At 55.2% G+C, this 19,995-nt stretch overlaps 1 protein-coding gene across 13 annotated transcripts in view; it reads right to left on the reverse strand.

The window, feature by feature from the left end:
* PRRT1B (proline rich transmembrane protein 1B) overlaps nt 1–19,995 on the reverse strand; it is a 174,633-nt gene that overhangs the window by 17,613 nt on the left and 137,025 nt on the right. For all 13 annotated transcript variants that reach the window (XR_015296122.1, XR_015296119.1, XR_015296111.1 and 10 more), the window contains exon 3: nt 16,922–17,340. Coding sequence is in view for 1 of the 13 variants with exons in the window: in XM_086924782.1 (XP_086780908.1) it covers nt 16,922–17,340 (419 nt within the window). In the remaining 12 variants the exon portion in view is untranslated. The remainder of the gene's footprint in view (nt 1–16,921; nt 17,341–19,995) is intronic.

The raw sequence follows: 19,995 nt of genomic DNA on the forward strand, positions 1-19,995 counted from the left end.
AGCCCTTTAAATGTATCTGAAGTAGCCCTCCGCATGCAGGGGCGCCCCTCTGATCCAAGCCCTTTAAATGTATCTGAAGTGGCCCTCCGCCTGCAGGAGCGCCCCTCTGATCCAAAACCTTTAAATGTATCTGAAGTGGCCCTCCGCCTGCAGGGGCGCCCCTCTGATCCAAGCCCTTTAAATGTATCTGAAGTGGCCCTCCGCATGCAGGGGTGCCCCTCTGATCCAAGCCCTTTAAATGTATCTGAAGTGGCCCTCCGCATGTAGGGGCGCCCCTCTGATCCAAGCCCTTTAAATGTATCTGAAGTGGCCCTCCGCATGCAGGGGTGCCCCTCTGATCCAAGCCCTTTAAATGTATCTGATGTGGCCCTCCGCCTGCAGGGGCGCCCCTCTGATCCCAGCCCTTTAAATGTATCTGAAGTGACCCTCCGCATGCAGGGGCGCCCCTCTGATCCAAGCCCTTTAGATGTATCTGAAGTGGCCCTCCGCCTGCAGGGGCGCCCCTCTGATCCCAGCCCTTTAGATGTATCTGAAGTGACCCTCCGCCTGCAGGGGCGCCCCTCTGATTCAAGCCCTTTAAATGTATCTGAGGTGGCCCTCCGCCTGCAGGGGCGCCCCTCTGATCCAAGCCCTTTAAATGTATCTAGAATGGCCCTCCGCCTGCATGGGCGCCCCTCTGATCCAAGCCTTTAAATGTATCTGGAGTGGCCCTCCGCATGCAGGGGCGCCCCTCTGATCCAAGCCCTTTAAATGTATCTAGAATGGCCCTCCGCCTGCATGGGCGCCCCTCTGATCCAAGCCCTTTAAATGTATCTGGAGTGGCCCTCCGCATGCAGGGGCGCCCCTCTGATCCAAGCCCTTTAAATGTATCTAGAATGGCCCTCCGCCTGCATGGGCGCCCCTCTGATCCCATCCCTTTAAATGTATCTGGAGTGCCCTCCGCCTGCAGGGGCGCCCCTCTGATCCAAGCCCTTTAAATGTATCTGAAGTGCCCTCCGCCTGCAGGGGCGCCCCTCTGATCCAAGCCCTTTAGATGTATCCGAAGTGGCCCTCCGCATGCAGGGGCGCCCCTCTGATCCAAGCCCTTTAAATGTATCTGAAGTGCCCTCCGCCTGCAGGGGCGCCCCTCTGATCCAAGCCCTTTAAATGTATCTGAAGTGGCCCTCCGCCTGCAGGGGCGCCCCTCTGATCCAAGCCCTTTAAATGTATCTGAAGTGGCCTCCGCCTGCAGGGGCGCCCCTCTGATCCAAGCCCTTTAGATGTATCTGAAGTGGCCCTCCGCCTGCAGGAGCGCCCCTCTGATCCAAGCCCTTTAGATGTACCCGAAGTGGCCCTCCGCATGCAGGGGCGCCCCTCTGATCCAAGCCCTTTAAATGTATCTGAAGTGCCCTCCGCCTGCAGGGGCGCCCCTCTGATCCAAGCCCTTTAAATGTATCTGAAGTGGCCCTCCGCCTGCAGGGGCGCCCCTCTGATCCAAGCCCTTTAAATGTATCTGAAGTGGCCCTCCGCATGCAGGGGCGCCCCTCTGATCCAAGCCCTTTAAATGTATCTGAAGTGGCCCTCCGCCTGCAGGGGCGCCACTCTGATCCAAGCCCTTTAGATGTATCTGAAGTGGCCCTCCGCCTGCAGGGGCGCCCCTCTGATCCAAGCCCTTTAAATGTATCTGAAGTGGCCCTCCGCCTGCAGGGGCGCCCCTCTGATTCAAGCTCTTTAAATGGATCTGAAGTGGCCCTCCGCATGCAGGGGCGCCCCTTTGATCCAAGCCCTTTAGATGTATCTGAAGTGGCCCTCCGCCTGCAGGGGCGCCCCTCTGATCCCAGCCCTTTAAATGTATCTGAAGTGGCCCTCCGCCTGCAGGGGCGCCCCTCTGATCCAAGCCCTTTAGATGTATCTGAAGTGGCCCTCCGCATGTAGGGGCGCCCCTCTGATCCCAGCTCTTTAAATGTATCTGAAGTGCCCTCCGCCTGCAGGGGCGCCCCTCTGATCCAAGCCCTTTAGATGTATCTGAAGTGGCCCTCCGCCTGCAGGGGCGCCCCTCTGATCCAAGCCCTTTAAATGTATCTGAAGTGGCCCTCCGCCTGCAGGGGCGCCCCTCTGATTCAAGCTCTTTAAATGGATCTGAAGTGGCCCTCCGCATGCAGGGGCGCCCCTTTGATCCAAGCCCTTTAGATGTATCTGAAGTGGCCCTCCGCCTGCAGGGGCGCCCCTCTGATCCCAGCCCTTTAAATGTATCTGAAGTGGCCCTCCGCCTGCAGGGGCGCCCCTCTGATCCAAGCCCTTTAGATGTATCTGAAGTGGCCCTCCGCCTGAAGGGGCGCCCCTCTGATCCAAGCCCTTTAGATGTATCTGAAGTGGCCCTCCGCCAGCAGGGGCGCCCCTCTGATCCAAGCCCTTTAAATGTATCTGAAGTGGCCCTCCGCATGCAGGGGCGCCCCTCTGATCCAAGCCCTTTAGATGTATCTGAAGTGGCCCTCCGCCTGCAGGGGTGCCCCTCTGATCCCAGCCCTTTAAATGTATCTGAAGTGGCCCTCCGCATGCAGGGGAGCCCCTCTGATCCAAGCCCTTTAGATGTATCTGAAGTGGCCCTCCGCATGCATGGGTGCCCCTCTGATTCAAGCCCTTTAAATGTATCTGAAGTGGCCCTCCGCCTGCAGGGGCGCCCCTCTGATCCAAGCCCTTTAAATATATCCGAAGTGGCCCTCCGCCTGCAGGGGCGCCCCTCTGATCCCAGCCCTTTAAATGTATCTGAAGTGGCCTTCCGCATGCAGGGGCGCCCCTCTGATCCAAGCCCTTTAAATGTATCTGAAGTGGCCTTCCGCATGCAGGGGTGCCCCTCTGATTCAAGCCCTTTAAATGTATCTGAAGTGGCCCTCCGTCAGCAGGGGCGCCCCTCTGATCCAAGCCCTTTAAATGTATCCGAAGTGGCCCTCCGCCTGCAGGGGCGCCCCTCTGATCCCAGCCCTTTAAATGTATCTGAAGTGGTCCTCCGCCTGCAGGGGCGCCCCTCTGATCCAAGCCCTTTAAATGTATCTGAAGTGGCCCTCCGCCTGCAGGGGCGCACCTCTGATCCAAGCTCTTTATATGTATCTGAAGTGGCCCTCCGCCTGCAGGGGCGCCCCTCTGATCCAAGCACTTTTAATGTATCTGAAGTGGCCCTCCGCATGCAGGGGCGCCCCTCTGATCCAAGCCCTTTAAATGTATCTGAAGTGGCCCTCCGCATGCAGGGGCGCCCCTCTAATCCATGCCCTTTAGATGTATCTGAAGTGGCCCTCCGAATGCAGGGGCGCCCCTCTGATCCAAGCCCTTTAAATGTATCTGAAGTGGCCCTCCGCATGCAGGGGAGCCCCTCTAATCCATGCCCTTTAGATGTATCTGAAGTGGCCCTCCGCATGCAGGGGCGCCCCTCTGATCCAAGCCCTTTAAATGTATCTGAAGTGGCTCTCCGCCTGCAGGAGCGCCCCTCTGATCCAAAACCTTTAAATGTATCGGAAGTGGCCCTCCGCCTGCAGGGGCGCCCCTCTGATCCAAGCCCTTCAAATGTATCTGAAGTGGCCCTCCGCATGCAGGGGCGCCCCTCTGATCCAAGCCCTTTAAATGTATCTGAAAGTGTCCCTCCGCATGCAGGGGCGCCCCTCTGATTCAAGCCCTATAAATGTATCTGAAGTGCCCTCCGCATGCAGGGGCGCCCCTCTGATCCAAGCCCTTTAAATGTATCTGAAGTGGCCCTCCGCCTGCAGGGGCGCCCCTCTGATCCAAGCCCTTTAAATGTATCTGAAATGGCCCTCCGCATGCAGGGGCGCCCCTCTGATCCAAGCCCTTTAAATGTATCTGAAGTGGCCCTCCGCCTGCAGGGGCGCCCCTCTGATCCAAGCCCTTTAAATGTATCTGAAAGTGTCCCTCCGCATGCAGGGGCGCCCCTCTGATCCAAGCCCTTTAAATGTATCTGAAAGTGTCCCTCCGCATGCAGGGGCGCCCCTCTGATCTAAGCCCTTTAAATGTATCTGAAATGGCCCTCCGCATGCAGGGGCGCCCCTTTGATCCAAGCCCTTTAAATGTATCTGAAGTGGCCCTCCGCCTGCAGGGTGCCCCTCTGATCCAAGCCCTTTAAATGTATCTGAAGTGGCCCTTCGCATGCAGGGGCGCCCCTCTGATCCAAGCCCTTTAAATGTATCTGAAGTAGCCCTCCGCATGCAGGGGCGCCCCTCTGATCCAAGCCCTTTAAATGTATCTGAAGTGGCCCTCCGCCTGCAGGAGCGCCCCTCTGATCCAAAACCTTTAAATGTATCTGAAGTGGCCCTCCGCCTGCAGGGGCGCCCCTCTGATCCAAGCCCTTTAAATGTATCTGAAGTGGCCCTCCGCATGCAGGGGTGCCCCTCTGATCCAAGCCCTTTAAATGTATCTGAAGTGGCCCTCCGCATGTAGGGGCGCCCCTCTGATCCAAGCCCTTTAAATGTATCTGAAGTGTCCCTCCGCCTGCAGGGGCGCCCCTCTGATCCAAGCCCTTTAAATGTATCTCGAATGGCCCTCCACATGCAGGGGCGCCCCTCTGATCCAAGCCCTTTAAATGTATCTGAAGGGCCCTCCGCCTGCAGGGGCGCCCCTCTGATCCAAGCCCTTTAGATGTATCTGAAGTGGCCCTCCGCCTGCAGGGGCGCCCCTCTGATCCAAGCCCTTTAGATGTATCTGAAGTGGCCCTCCGCCTGCAGGGGCGCCACTCTGATCCAAGCCCTTTAGATGTATCTGAAGTGGCCCTCCGCCTGCAGGGGCGCCCCTCTGATCCAAGCCCTTTAAATGTATCTGAAGTGGCCCTCCGCCTGCAGGGGCGCCCCTCTGATTCAAGCTCTTTAAATGGATCTGAAGTGGCCCTCCGCATGCAGGGGCGCCCCTTTGATCCAAGCCCTTTAGATGTATCTGAAGTGGCCCTCCGCCTGCAGGGGCGCCCCTCTGATCCCAGCCCTTTAAATGTATCTGAAGTGGCCCTCCGCCTGCAGGGGCGCCCCTCTGATCCAAGCCCTTTAGATGTATCTGAAGTGGCCCTCCGCATGTAGGGGCGCCCCTCTGATCCCAGCTCTTTAAATGTATCTGAAGTGCCCTCCGCCTGCAGGGGCGCCCCTCTGATCCAAGCCCTTTAGATGTATCTGAAGTGGCCCTCCGCCTGCAGGGGCGCCCCTCTGATCCAAGCCCTTTAAATGTATCTGAAGTGGCCCTCCGCCTGCAGGGGCGCCCCTCTGATTCAAGCTCTTTAAATGGATCTGAAGTGGCCCTCCGCATGCAGGGGCGCCCCTTTGATCCAAGCCCTTTAGATGTATCTGAAGTGGCCCTCCGCCTGCAGGGGCGCCCCTCTGATCCCAGCCCTTTAAATGTATCTGAAGTGGCCCTCCGCCTGCAGGGGCGCCCCTCTGATCCAAGCCCTTTAGATGTATCTGAAGTGGCCCTCCGCCTGCAGGGGCGCCCCTCTGATCCAAGCCCTTTAAATGTATCTGGAGTGGCCCTCCGCCTGCAGGGGCGCCCCTCTGATCCAAGCCCTTTAAATGTATCTGAAGTGGCCCTCCGCATGCAGGGGCGCCCCTCTGATCCAAGCCCTTTAGATGTATCTGAAGTGGCCCTCCGCCTGCAGGGGCGCCCCTCTGATCCCAGCCCTTTAAATGTATCTGAAGTGGCCCTCCGCATGCAGGGGCGCCCCTCTGATCCAAGCCCTTTAGATGTATCTGAAGTGGCCCTCCGCCTGCAGGGGCGCCCCTCTGATCCAAGCCCTTTAAATGTATCTGAAGTGGCCCTCCGCCTGCAGGGGCGCCCCTCTGATTCAAGCTCTTTAAATGGATCTGAAGTGGCCCTCCGCATGCAGGGGCGCCCCTTTGATCCAAGCCCTTTAGATGTATCTGAAGTGGCCCTCCGCCTGCAGGGGCGCCCCTCTGATCCCAGCCCTTTAAATGTATCTGAAGTGGCCCTCCGCCTGCAGGGGCGCCCCTCTGATCCAAGCCCTTTAGATGTATCTGAAGTGGCCCTCCGCCTGAAGGGGCGCCCCTCTGATCCAAGCCCTTTAGATGTATCTGAAGTGGCCCTCCGCCTGCAGGGGCGCCCCTCTGATCCAAGCCCTTTAAATGTATCTGGAGTGGCCCTCCGCCAGCAGGGGCGCCCCTCTGATCCAAGCCCTTTAAATGTATCTGAAGTGGCCCTCCGCATGCAGGGGCGCCCCTCTGATCCAAGCCCTTTAGATGTATCTGAAGTGGCCCTCCGCCTGCAGGGGTGCCCCTCTGATCCCAGCCCTTTAAATGTATCTGAAGTGGCCCTCCGCATGCAGGGGAGCCCCTCTGATCCAAGCCCTTTAGATGTATCTGAAGTGGCCCTCCGCATTCATGGGTGCCCCTCTGATTCAAGCCCTTTAAATGTATCTGAAGTGGCCCTCCGCCTGCAGGGGCGCCCCTCTGATCCAAGCCCTTTAAATATATCCGAAGTGGCCCTCCGCCTGCAGGGGCGCCCCTCTGATCCCAGCCCTTTAAATGTATCTGAAGTGGCCTTCCGCATGCAGGGGCGCCCCTCTGATCCAAGCCCTTTAAATGTATCTGAAGTGGCCTTCCGCATGCAGGGGTGCCCCTCTGATTCAAGCCCTTTAAATGTATCTGAAGCGGCCCTCCGTCAGCAGGGGCGCCCCTCTGATCCAAGCCCTTTAAATGTATCCGAAGTGGCCCTCCGCCTGCAGGGGCGCCCCTCTGATCCCAGCCCTTTAAATGTATCTGAAGTGGTCCTCCGCCTGCAGGGGCGCCCCTCTGATCCAAGCCCTTTAAATGTATCTGAAGTGGCCCTCCGCCTGCAGGGGCGCACCTCTGATCCAAGCTCTTTATATGTATCTGAAGTGGCCCTCCGCCTGCAGGGGCGCCCCTCTGATCCAAGCACTTTTAATGTATCTGAAGTGGCCCTCCGCATGCAGGGGCGCCCCTCTGATCCAAGCCCTTTAAATGTATCTGAAGTGGCCCTCCGCATGCAGGGGCGCCCCTCTAATCCATGCCCTTTAGATGTATCTGAAGTGGCCCTCCGCATGCAGGGGCGCCCCTCTGATCCATGCCCTTTAGATGTATCTGAAGTGGCCCTCCGAATGCAGGGGCGCCCCTCTGATCCAAGCCCTTTAAATGTATCTGAAGTGGCTCTCCGCCTGCAGGAGCGCCCCTCTGATCCAAAACCTTTAAATGTATCGGAAGTGGCCCTCCGCCTGCAGGGGCGCCCCTCTGATCCAAGCCCTTCAAATGTATCTGAAGTGGCCCTCCGCATGCAGGGGCGCCCCTCTGATTCAAGCCCTATAAATGTATCTGAAGTGCCCTCCGCATGCAGGGGCGCCCCTCTGATCCAAGCCCTTTAAATGTATCTGAAGTGGCCCTCCGCCTGCAGGGGCGCCCCTCTGATCCAAGCCCTTTAAATGTATCTGAAATGGCCCTCCGCATGCAGGGGCGCCCCTCTGATCCAAGCCCTTTAAATGTATCTGAAGTGGCCCTCCACCTGCAGGGGCGCCCCTCTGATCCAAGCCCTTTAAATGTATCTGAAAGTGTCCCTCCGCATGCAGGGGCGCCCCTCTGATCCAAGCCCTTTAAATGTATCTGAAAGTGTCCCTCCGCATGCAGGGGCGCCCCTCTGATCTAAGCCCTTTAAATGTATCTGAAATGGCCCTCCGCATGCAGGGGCGCCCCTCTGATCCAAGCCCTTTAAATGTATCTGAAGTGGCCCTCCGCCTGCAGGGTGCCCCTCTGATCCAAGCCCTTTAAATGTATCTGAAGTGGCCCTTCGCATGCAGGGGCGCCCCTCTGATCCAAGCCCTTTAAATGTATCTGAAGTAGCCCTCCGCATGCAGGGGCGCCCCTCTGATCCAAGCCCTTTAAATGTATCTGAAGTGGCCCTCCGCCTGCAGGAGCGCCCCTCTGATCCAAAACCTTTAAATGTATCTGAAGTGGCCCTCCGCCTGCAGGGGCGCCCCTCTGATCCAAGCCCTTTAAATGTATCTGAAGTGGCCCTCCGCATGCAGGGGTGCCCCTCTGATCCAAGCCCTTTAAATGTATCTGAAGTGGCCCTCCGCATGTAGGGGCGCCCCTCTGATCCAAGCCCTTTAAATGTATCTGAAGTGTCCCTCCGCCTGCAGGGGCGCCCCTCTGATCCAAGCCCTTTAAATGTATCTGGAATGGCCCTCCACATGCAGGGGCGCCCCTCTGATCCAAGCCCTTTAAATGTATCTGAAGGGCCCTCCGCCTGCAGGGGCGCCCCTCTGATCCAAGCCCTTTAGATGTATCTGAAGTGGCCCTCCGCCTGCAGGGGCGCCCCTCTGATCCAAGCCCTTTAGATGTATCTGAAGTGGCCCTCCGCCTGCAGGGGCGCCACTCTGATCCAAGCCCTTTAGATGTATCTGAAGTGGCCCTCCGCCTGCAGGGGCGCCACTCTGATCCAAGCCCTTTAGATGTATCTGAAGTGGCCCTCCGCCTGCAGGGGCGCCCCTCTGATCCAAGCCCTTTAAATGTATCTGAAGTGGCCCTCCGCCTGCAGGGGCGCCCCTCTGATTCAAGCTCTTTAAATGGATCTGAAGTGGCCCTCCGCATGCAGGGGCGCCCCTTTGATCCAAGCCCTTTAGATGTATCTGAAGTGGCCCTCCGCCTGCAGGGGCGCCCCGCTGATCCCAGCCCTTTAAATGTATCTGAAGTGGCCCTCCGCCTGCAGGGGCGCCCCTCTGATCCAAGCCCTTTAGATGTATCTGAAGTGGCCCTCCGCATGTAGGGGCGCCCCTCTGATCCCAGCTCTTTAAATGTATCTGAAGTGCCCTCCGCCTGCAGGGGCGCCCCTCTGATCCAAGCCCTTTAGATGTATCTGAAGTGGCCCTCCGCCTGCAGGGGCGCCCCTCTGATCCAAGCCCTTTAAATGTATCTGAAGTGGCCCTCCGCCTGCAGGGGCGCCCCTCTGATTCAAGCTCTTTAAATGGATCTGAAGTGGCCCTCCGCATGCAGGGGCGCCCCTTTGATCCAAGCCCTTTAGATGTATCTGAAGTGGCCCTCCGCCTGCAGGGGCGCCCCTCTGATCCCAGCCCTTTAAATGTATCTGAAGTGGCCCTCCGCCTGCAGGGGCGCCCCTCTGATCCAAGCCCTTTAGATGTATCTGAAGTGGCCCTCCGCCTGCAGGGGCGCCCCTCTGATCCAAGCCCTTTAGATGTATCTGAAGTGGCCCTCCGCCTGCAGGGGCGCCCCTCTGATCCAAGCCCTTTAAATGTATCTGGAGTGGCCCTCCGCCTGCAGGGGCGCCCCTCTGATCCAAGCCCTTTAAATGTATCTGAAGTGGCCCTCCGCATGCAGGGGCGCCCCTCTGATCCAAGCCCTTTAGATGTATCTGAAGTGGCCCTCCGCCTGCAGGGGCGCCCCTCTGATCCCAGCCCTTTAAATGTATCTGAAGTGGCCCTCCGCATGCAGGGGCGCCCCTCTGATCCAAGCCCTTTAGATGTATCTGAAGTGGCCCTCCGCATGCATGGGTGCCCCTCTGATTCAAGCCCTTTAAATGTATCTGAAGTGGCCCTCCGCCTGCAGGGGCGCCCCTCTGATCCAAGCCCTTTAAATGTATCCGAAGTGGCCCTCCGCCTGCAGGGGCGCCCCTCTGATCCCAGCCCTTTAAATGTATCTGAAGTGGCCTTCCGCATGCAGGGGCGCCCCTCTGATCCCAGCCCTTTAAATGTATCTGAAGTGGCCTTCCGCATGCAGGGGTGCCCCTCTGATTCAAGCCCTTTAAATGTATCTGAAGTGGTCCTCCGCCTGCAGGGGCGCCCCTCTGATCCAAGCCCTTTAAATGTATCTGAAGTGGCCCTCCGCCTGCAGGGGCGCACCTCTGATCCAAGCTCTTTATATGTATCTGAAGTGGCCCTCCGCCTGCAGGGGCGCCCCTCTGATCCAAGCCCTTTTAATGTATCTGAAGTGGCCCTCCGCATGCAGGGGCGCCCCTCTGATCCACGCCCTTTAAATGTATCTGAAGTGGCCCTCCGCATGCAGGGGCGCCCCTCTAATCCATGCCCTTTAGATGTATCTGAAGTGGCCCTCCGAATGCAGGGGCGCCCCTCTGATCCAAGCCCTTTAAATGTATCTGAAGTGGCCCTCCGCATGCAGGGGAGCCCCTCTAATCCATGCCCTTTAGATGTATCTGAAGTGGCCCTCCGCATGCAGGGGCGCCCCTCTGATCCAAGCCCTTTAAATGTATCTGAAGTGGCTCTCCGCCTGCAGGAGCGCCCCTCTGATCCAAAACCTTTAAATGTATCGGAAGTGGCCCTCCGCCTGCAGGGGCGCCCCTCTGATCCAAGCCCTTCAAATGTATCTGAAGTGGCCCTCCGCATGCAGGGGCGCCCCTCTGATCCAAGCCCTTTAAATGTATCTGAAAGTGTCCCTCCGCATGCAGGGGCGCCCCTCTGATTCAAGCCCTTTAAATGTATCTGAAGTGCCCTCCGCATGCAGGGGCGCCCCTCTGATCCAAGCCCTTTAAATGTATCTGAAAGTGTCCCTCCGCATGCAGGGGCGCCCCTCTGATTCAAGCCCTTTAAATGTATCTGAAGTGGCCCTCCGCATGCAGGGGCGCCCCTCTGATCCAAGCCCTTTAGATGTATCTGAAGTGGCCCTCCGCCTGCAGGGGCGCCCCTCTGATCCAAGCCCTTTAAATGTATCTGAAGTGGCCCTCCGCATGCAGGGGCGCCCCTCTGATCCAAGCCCTTTAAATGTATCTGAAGTGGCCCTCCGCATGTAGGGGCGCCCCTCTGATCCAAGCCCTTTAAATTTATCTGAAGTGGCCCTCCGCCTGCAGGGGGACCCCTCTGATCCAAGCCCTTTAGATGTATCTGAAGTGGCCCTCCGCCTGCAGGGGCGCCCCTCTGATCCAAGCCCTTTAAATGTATCTGAAAGTGTCCCTCCGCATGCAGGGGAGCCCCTCTAATCCATGCCCTTTAGATGTATCTGAAGTGGCCCTCCGCATGCAGGGGTGCCCCTCTGATCCAAGCCCTTTAAATGTATCTGAAGTGGCCCTCCGCATGCAGGGGCGCCCCTCTGATCCAAGCCCTTTAAATGTATCTGAAGTGGCCCTCCGCCTGCAGGGGCGCCCCTCTGATCCAAGCCCTTTAAATGTATCTGAAGTGGCCCTCCGCCTGCAGGGGCACCCCTCTGATCCAAGATCTTTAAATGTATCTGAAGTGGTCCTCCGCCTGCAGGGGCGCCCCTCTGATCCAAGCCCTTTAAATGTATCTGAAGTGGCCCTCCGCCTGCAGGGGGACCCCTCTGATCCAAGCCCTTTAGATGTATCTGAAGTGGCCCTCCGCCTGCAGGGGCGCCCCTCTGATCCAAGCCCTTTAAATGTATCTGAAAGTGTCCCTCCGCATGCAGGGGAGCCCCTCTAATCCATGCCCTTTAGATGTATCTGAAGTGGCCCTCCGCATGCAGGGGTGCCCCTCTGATCCAAGCCCTTTAAATGTATCTGAAGTGGCCCTCCGCATGCAGGGGCGCCCCACTGATCCAAGCCCTTTAAATGTATCTGAAGTGGCCCTCCGCCTGCAGGGGCGCCCCTCTGATCCAAGCCCTTTAAATGTATCTGAAGTGGCCCTCCGCCTGCAGGGGCACCCCTCTGATCCAAGATCTTTAAATGTATCTGAAGTGGCCCTCCGCCTGCAGGGGCGCCCCTCTGATCCAAGCCCTTTAAATGTATCTGAAGTGGCCCTCCGCCTGCAGGGGCACCCCTCTGATCCAAGATCTTTAAATGGATCTGAAGTGGCCCTCCGCCTGCAGGGGCGCCCCTCTGATCCAAGCCCTTTAAATGTATCTGAAGTGGCCCTCCACCTGCAGGGGCGCCCCTCTGATCCAAGCCCTTTAAATGTATCTGAAGTGGCCCTCCGCATGCCGGGTCGCCTCTCTGATCTAAGCCCTTTAAATGTATGTGGAAGTGGCCCTCCGCCTGCAGGAGCGCCCCTCTGATCCAAGCCCTTTAGATGTATCCGAAGTGGCCCTCCGCATGCAGGGCCGCCCCTCTGATCCCAGCTCTTTAAATGTATCTGAAGTGGCCCTCCGCATGCAGGGGCGCCCCTCTGATCCAAGCCCTTTAAATGTATCCGAAGTGGCCCTCCGCCTGCAGGGGCGCCCTTCTGATCCAAGCCCTTTAGATGTATCTGAAAGGCCCTCCGCCTGCAGGGGCGCCCCTCTGATCCAAGCCCTTTAAATGTATCTGAAGTGGCCCTCCGCCTGCAGGGGCACCCCTATGATCCAAGCCCTTGCAATGTCTTTGAGAGGACCCTTCCCAGGCAGGTCCTCCCCCCCTCCGATCGAAGCCATCCGAATATCTCTGAGGAGGTAGAGGGTAGAGACAATGATTATCATGCAGGGGGCTCCCTCTGATCCAATCCCTTCACATGTCTCTGAGGGGAGGGCTCCCCATGCAGGGGCGCTCCTCTGATCCAAGTCCTTCACATGTCTCTGAGGGGAGGTCTCCCCATGCAGGGGCGCTCCTCTGATCCAAGCCCTTCACATGTCTCTGAGGGGAGTGCTCCCCATGCAGGGGGGCTCCTCTGATCCAAGCCTTTCACATGTCTATGAGGGGGGAACCCCCCATGCAGACGACTCCCTCAGATCCAAGTCTCTGAGGTAACCCGAGAGTGGCGGGCAAAGCAAAAGAAGGATTCAAGCTTCCTGTACACAGTTGGGGAGTCTCCTTGGGTGGAGAACTTGGCACCCGTGAGTAAAGTACATAAATGTGGGATCTGCCAGATTTAAGGCGTTCTCAGGTCAGGATGTGCCTGTTTTGAAGGGAAGGAGCCTGCTTCCGTCTGGCCACCACGGTTGGTAAGCAAGACATTATTAAGTTAATGCTTGCACTCTTGACTCCACTTGTGACCGGCTTACCTTGAACTCGGTTCAATGCGATTACCAAGTAAGAGAGCCCCTGGCCCAGCCTTATCGTTTGTTTGGATGCGCTGAGTCCACCCGGTGCCACTGGACCAGCCTAGATCTTTACTCCTTACTTGACACTAGGTCAGGAAGCTTGACTAGCAGTGGTTACGCTCAGACTTGACAAGTAGTGAACATTGGAAGATGTCAGAAGGCTAAACTACTAGATGTCAGAAGGCTCAACTGATAGTGGATGTCAGGAAGCTCAACTAGCAGTGGATATGAACAAACCAACTAGTAGTCATTATTGGTAGACTTTACTAGCAGTGGACTTAAGCCCGCTTGACAAGCAGTGGATATCACAAGGTTCAACTGGCAGTGAATGTCAATGGGTTTGACTAGTAGTGGGCGTCGGCAGGCTCAACTAGAGACGTCTGCAGGATTGACTAGAGGTGGACGTTGGCAGGCTCGGCTGGTAGTGGACATCAGCAAGCTTGACGAGTAGAAGACATTGGCAGGCTCATCTAGTGGTGGATATAGGCAGACTTGACTAGTAGGGAACATTGGTAGGCTTTACAAGCAATGGGCATGTTGGCTAGGCTACTAATGGGCATCAACAGACTCCACTGGTTATCAGTGGTCATCAACAGGCTCAACTAGTATTGTATGTCAGCAGACCCAACTAACAGTGTAGCCGATGCCAGGAGGCCTAACTAGCAGGGAATATTGAAACACTAGATTAGCAGTGGACAGTGGTAGGCTTTACTAGTTGTGGACATCGGCAGGCTCCACGAACAACAAACAGAGGTAGGTTTTGCTAGTAGTGGACATCAACAGCGATGACAAGCAGTTGCTATCTGCAGACGTGACTGCCACTAGACATCAACAGTCTCGACTAGAAATGGACACTGATCTAGCAATGGACATCATCAGGCTTGTCTGTTGAGAATGGCAGCAGGCCAACTAGTAGCAGAGGCTGGGAGGCTAGACCAGCGGTGGATAGAGACACTCTTGACTAGCAGTGGACATAGGTAGGCTTGACTAGCTCTGAACATGAGAGGATCGGTGAGCAGGTGCCATCAACAGACTGGACTGGCACTGGACATCAACAGGGTGTTTAGGCTTCACTAGAGTTAGACAGCAGCAGGCTCGCCTAGCAACTGACCAAGGCAGGATCAACTAGCTGTGGACATCTGCAGGCTTTACTACCAGTGATGGCTTTAGCAGTCGTGGGCACGGGCGGGCTGTACCACAAGTAGGCAAATGCAGGCTCAACAAGTAGTATGGATCTGCAGACATGACTGACAGTAGACATCGACAGGGTCAACTTCCTGTGGACATCAGCAGGCTTCTATAACATTGGACATGAGCAGGCTTAATTTGCACTGGACATCAGCAGGCTTGACTAGCATTGGACATCAGCAGGCTTGACTAGCATTGGACATGGGCAGGCTTGACTAGCATTGGACATGGCAGGCTTGACTAGCATTGGACATCGGCAGGCTTGACTAGCATTGGACATCGGCAGGCTTGACTAGCATTGGACATCAGCAGGCTTGACTAGCATTGGACATGGGCAGGCTTGACTGGCATTGGACATGGCAGGCTTGACTAGCATTGGACATGGGCAGGCGTGACTAGCATTGGACATGGGCAGGCTTGACTAGCATTGGACATCAGCAGGCTTGACTAGCATTGGACATGGGCAGGCTTGACTGGCATTGGACATGGGCAGGCTTGACTGGCATTGGACATGGGCAGGCTTGACTAGCATTGCACATGGGCAGGCTTGACTAGCATTGGACATGAGCCGGCTTGACTAGCATTGGACATCGGCAGGCTTGACTAGCATTCGACATGGGCAGGCGTGACTAGCATTGGACATGGGCAGGCTTGACTAGCATTGGACATCGGCAGGCTTGACTAGCATTGGACATCGGCAGGCGTGACTAGCATTGGACATCGGCAGGCGTGACTGGCATTGGACATGGCAGGCTTGACTAGCATTGGACATCGGCAGGCTTGACTAGCATTGGACATCGGCAGGAGTGACTAGCATTGGACATGGGCAGGCTTGACTAGCATTCGACATGGGCAGGCGTGACTAGCATTGGACATGGGCAGGCTTGACTAGCATTGGACATCGGCAGGCGTGACTGGCATTGGACATGGCAGGCTTGACTAGCATTGGACATCGGCAGGCTTGACTAGCATTGGACATGGCAGGCTTGACTAGCATTGGACATGGGCAGGCTTGACTAACATTGGACATGGCAGGCTTGACTAGCATTGGACATGGCAGGCTTGACTAGCATTGGACATCGGCAGGCTTGACTAGCATTGGACATCGGCAGGCTTGACTAGCATTGGACATCGGTAAGCTTGACTGGCATTGGACATGGCAGGCTTGACTAGCATTGGACATGGCAGGCTTGACTAGCATTGGACATCGGCAGGCTTGACTAACATTGGACATGGCAGGCTTGACTAGCATTGGGCATGGGCCGGCTTGACTAGCATTGGGCATCGCCAGGCTTGACTAGCAGTGGACATCGCCAGGCTTGACTAGCATTGCACATGGGCAGGCTTGAGTGGCATTGGACATGGGCAGGCTTGACTGGCATTGGACATGGGCAGGCTTGACTGGCATTGGACATGGGCAGGCTTGACCGGCATTGGACATGGGCAGGCTTGACCGGCATTGGACATCAGCAGGCTTGACTAGCAGTGGACATCGCCAGGCTTGACTGGCATTGGACATGGGCAGGCTTGACTAGCATTGCACATGGGCAGGCTTGACTAGCATTCGACATGGGCAGGCTTGGCTTACATTGGACATCATCAGGCTTGACTAATATTGGACATCGGCAGTCTTGACTGGCATTGGACATCGGGAGGCTTGACTAGCATTGGGCATCAGCAGGCTTGACTGGCATTGGACATCGGGAGGCTTGGCTTACATTGGACATGGGGAGGCTTGACTAGCATTGGACATCAGCAGGCTTGACTGGCATTGGACATGGGCAGGCTTGGCTTACATTGGACATGGGCAGGCTTGACTGGCATTGGACATCGGGAGGCGTGGCTTACATTGGACATCAGCAGGCTTGACTGGCATTGGACATCGGGAGGCTTGGCTTACATTGGACATGGGGAGGCTTGACTAGCATTGGACATCAGCAGGCTTGACTGGCATTGGACATGGGCAGGCTTGGCTTACATTGGACATGGGGAGGCTTGACTGGCATTGGACATCGGGAGGCTTGGCTTACATTGGACATCAGCAGGCTTGACTGGCATTGGACATCGGGAGGCTTGGCTTACATTGGACATGGGGAGGCTTGGCTTACATTGGACATCAGCAGGCTTGACTGGCATTGGACATGGGCAGGCTTGGCTTACATTGGACATGGGCAGGCTTGACTGGCATTGGACATCAGCAGGCTTGGCTAGCATTGAACATGGGCAGACTTGACTGACATTAGACATGGGCAGGCTTGGCTAGCATTGAACATCGGGAGGCTTGACTAGCATTGGACATCGGGAGGCTTGACTAGCATTGGAAATGGGCAGGCTTGGCTTACATTGGACATGGGGAGGCTTGACTGGCATTGGACATCTGTTACTGATCATTGAAGGGGCATATGTGGCGACTGATTAGATAGTGGCAAAATGTTTGAGCTTTAATTGTTTATTGCCAGATCCTTAATAAAACTTAGGATCATCTCTTACTCAGCTCCTCTCAGTGGTACCTATGATGGGTGTAGACCAGCGATCCCTCCCTTAACCCTTCGACAGGTATGCACAGAGGTGCAGGACTGCAGTCCCTCACCCAACCCCTCATCCTGGGACGTACAATGATGTAGGGCTGTGATCCCTCCCCAACCCCTCACACTTGTACCTAAAGTGTTGTAGGGCTGCGATCCCTCACCCAACTTCTCATCCTGGTATGTACAATGGTGTAGGGCTGCGATTCCTTGACCAAGCCCTCACCCTTGTACGTACAGTGGTATAGGGCTGCGATCCCTCACCCAACCCCTCATCCTTGTACTTACAATGGTGTAGGGCTGCGATGCCGGTGGGAAGCTCTGGTTGTGGAACATGACCTGGTCCGACGGGCCTGGCTGGTACATGATGGGCACTTGGCCTGCATAGTGGCCTTGGAAAGGTGGGTAGAGTAGGTGAACAGTTTTAGGGTCTGGAGGGGAATAGGGGGGTGGCTCGCCCACAAAATTTGGGTTTAGGATTCCGGTGGTTCCTTTGGGGACTTGCGTTGTGTCTTTGGATTCCGTGGAGGAACCGAGTTCAGCATTTCCATTGGTCGACGTCCCAGCACTGCCCGTCGGCACTGGCAGGCTGCCATGTGGTGCTAATTGAGAAGCATCACCACTGTCCCAGCTGGCCTCAGGGGCTGTCCGGTCAGGGCCTCCAGCTTCCCTCGGAGGAGACGATGGACCAAGTCCGGCTGCAGATTCTAGAGAAAAAAAAGACAGAATCTTCAGTGCAATGCAGCGGCACAAAGACACACATACGACCTACCCAATATGTGATGCTGTGACTAATTGTTGAGCAGCCATTGTAGGAAACTGGGTTTTTGTTGCAGTTGTCCCCCTGCGTCTGGGAGGGTATCCAGGGGTTAGATAAGGAAGTGACTGTGCATGCCAAGTCTGTTATCTACGTGAAGAACCATGTCTTCAGTTTCTTGCCGTACTCAAGGAATGAGGAGGGCTCCCAGATCTGCCCCAGGAGGGCATTCCAATGTCCTTAAAGTGCACCATAAGGCACCACTGGGGCAGCTCCCCAGATAAAATGACGCTTTGTCAATTGGGCTTTGCCAATCTCCTAGCACCAAGAGTATTTGTAGTTGTATTTATTATTATTTATAAAGCGCATCATTCATCCCGAGGGACATCTCAGCGCTCGGACGAAATTTGGTGTAATGCGAGTTGGTCTTTGATATGATCAGTATCTAGGGAACAGGCTGGTTTTCAAGTTTTTTTCTGAACAGCAAGTAATCATCTGTCAGGCGAAGGTCAATGGGTAAGTTGTTCCAAAGGACAGCAGCGAATTTGGAAAAGGACCGGTCGCCCATCCTGACCTTGGGGTTTGACTGAGGCGAGAGCTTGGTGACATGATCTCCGGTTGCGGGAGGGGGCATGGAATTGTAGCTTTCATGCAAGGTGTATGGTCCTTTTCTATGCAAGGTTTTATGCGCAAAACAAAGGAGTTTGAAACTGTCTGTCTGGCGAACAGGTAGCCAATGTAATTCCTTCAAGCAGTGGGATGCTGAACTGTATTTTTTTTAATTGCAAATTCATTTTGCGGCGGCGTCTGGACCACCTGGAGTTTAGAGAATAGATAGTCGGCCATGTCAAGAGTATCTTTGAGATTATTTTGTCTAGTTGGGTGGCCTCTTTGGCCTTTTGTGGTAGCACCACAAGGCAGCTGCCACAGTGGCCGCAATGAAGTGCTAGAGCGCGCAGTTTTCCCCAGGTCTCCCGGGATACCAATTCTCTAACACGCACTGGGCCCTTGGCGTGAAGAACACATTAATTTCGTTTGGGTGAAAACTGGGTGAGGATTTCTCCTCCTGCACGCTGCTAGGAGTAATCAAGTTTGGATTTACCTCTGCTTACCATGCACCCGACTTACCACAGGCGCAATTCTTTGACGGACCTGGAGCTGTTAAGGAAAAGTAGACAGGCCTAACATCCAATACACCTTAAAATCCACAATGTACTTTCCACAATTTTTGTAAAATGACCACAGACACCTGATTAAGTTCTAGTTTTTATATAAGAATTCAAAGTGAAGAAGCCAAAATAATAAGCGATACACAGAGTAATATATCAAATATCAAAATCAATACCAAAAGATAACTTTGCACAAACAATATGACCATTTAGAATATATGGGAAACTACAGGGAGAAGTTTAGCACATACTATTCACTGCAACTTTACACTAGAACATAGGATGGGAATGGGACCTAGAACATGTACTTAACCTAAGTATTGAACTATTCTTGCTACTTTCACTGCAATCCACTAAAGGAAAGGGAAAAACGGGAACATGCTATGGATTATTAAATCAATGAATTTCTAAAGGAAAGGGGAGAGAAGGAACCAACTAAAATTCAGGCACATATAAGTTCAATGGCAATAAGGCAATAACATAGGTAAGAATGCTTTAATAGATCAGAGAGAGAGAGAGAAAGAAAGAGATAAAAAGATACGCAAACCCACAATCTATATTTACCTAATTCAGACTGAAAACCAACCCTGGCCACGGGTCAGTTGGGAAGACGGGGACAGAGACCCTCAGAAAAGGAATGCCAGACTGTGAGCAGGTACAGCTCACGGAGGATAAGGACAGGATACCCCTCAGGTTCGGATCAAGGACTGGGCCTCCCAGGGTACGACCAACACCCACAGCTTCGGACAGCAACGCCTGCGTTACCCCCTCCTGCAAGTAATCCGCCAGAAACCCCGATTGGATTTTCGAATTCCCCAGCAAAGTGCTTCGCCAGCACTTAGGATTTTCCACCCCTTGGGAGTTTGTGGAAAGTATGGACAAAGTGCTCCGCAGCACTTTCAGAATGAGCACCTATTGAGATCGTAGGGTCAGTGACAGGTCTGCTACTCGGACAAGTCGGACAATTTTCCTAAGCTAAACTAGGGTAATTATACAATTTTGGGGACCCTCAGACCACCCCCTAATGTTGCAAGTGACAGTTTCCCATATTGTGATTGGTCAGGAGAGGTGGTGTGGTCTTTACCACCTCCTAGAATTCAGTTTCACATGATAAATATGCAATTTTGAATACCCGCCCCTCAGGTTCACGTTCCCATGCATAGAATACAGCAGTACAAGACAGTTTTCAATAGGTAGCAACAGTATTGCGATTTCCAAGGTGAGGTGCCGTATTCCCAGCGACGTTCCCAGGCGCATTGTGCTTCAGGTGCCAGCTGGCTAGGCTTAGCTTCTGCGCAGATGGAACTTTCTCCGGTCACGTGACAGTGCCCAGCAGAGCTTCAAGCATGGCTCCGCTCATGATTACCCAGCCCACAAAGACGCGGTACATGAAAAGTAAGCGAAAACAAATTAGAATCATACATAAAAATGATCGC

The sequence above is a fragment of the Lissotriton vulgaris genome, chromosome 5, assembly GCF_964263255.1.
Source record: "Lissotriton vulgaris chromosome 5, aLisVul1.2, whole genome shotgun sequence".
Taxonomy (NCBI): domain Eukaryota; kingdom Metazoa; phylum Chordata; class Amphibia; order Caudata; family Salamandridae; genus Lissotriton; species Lissotriton vulgaris.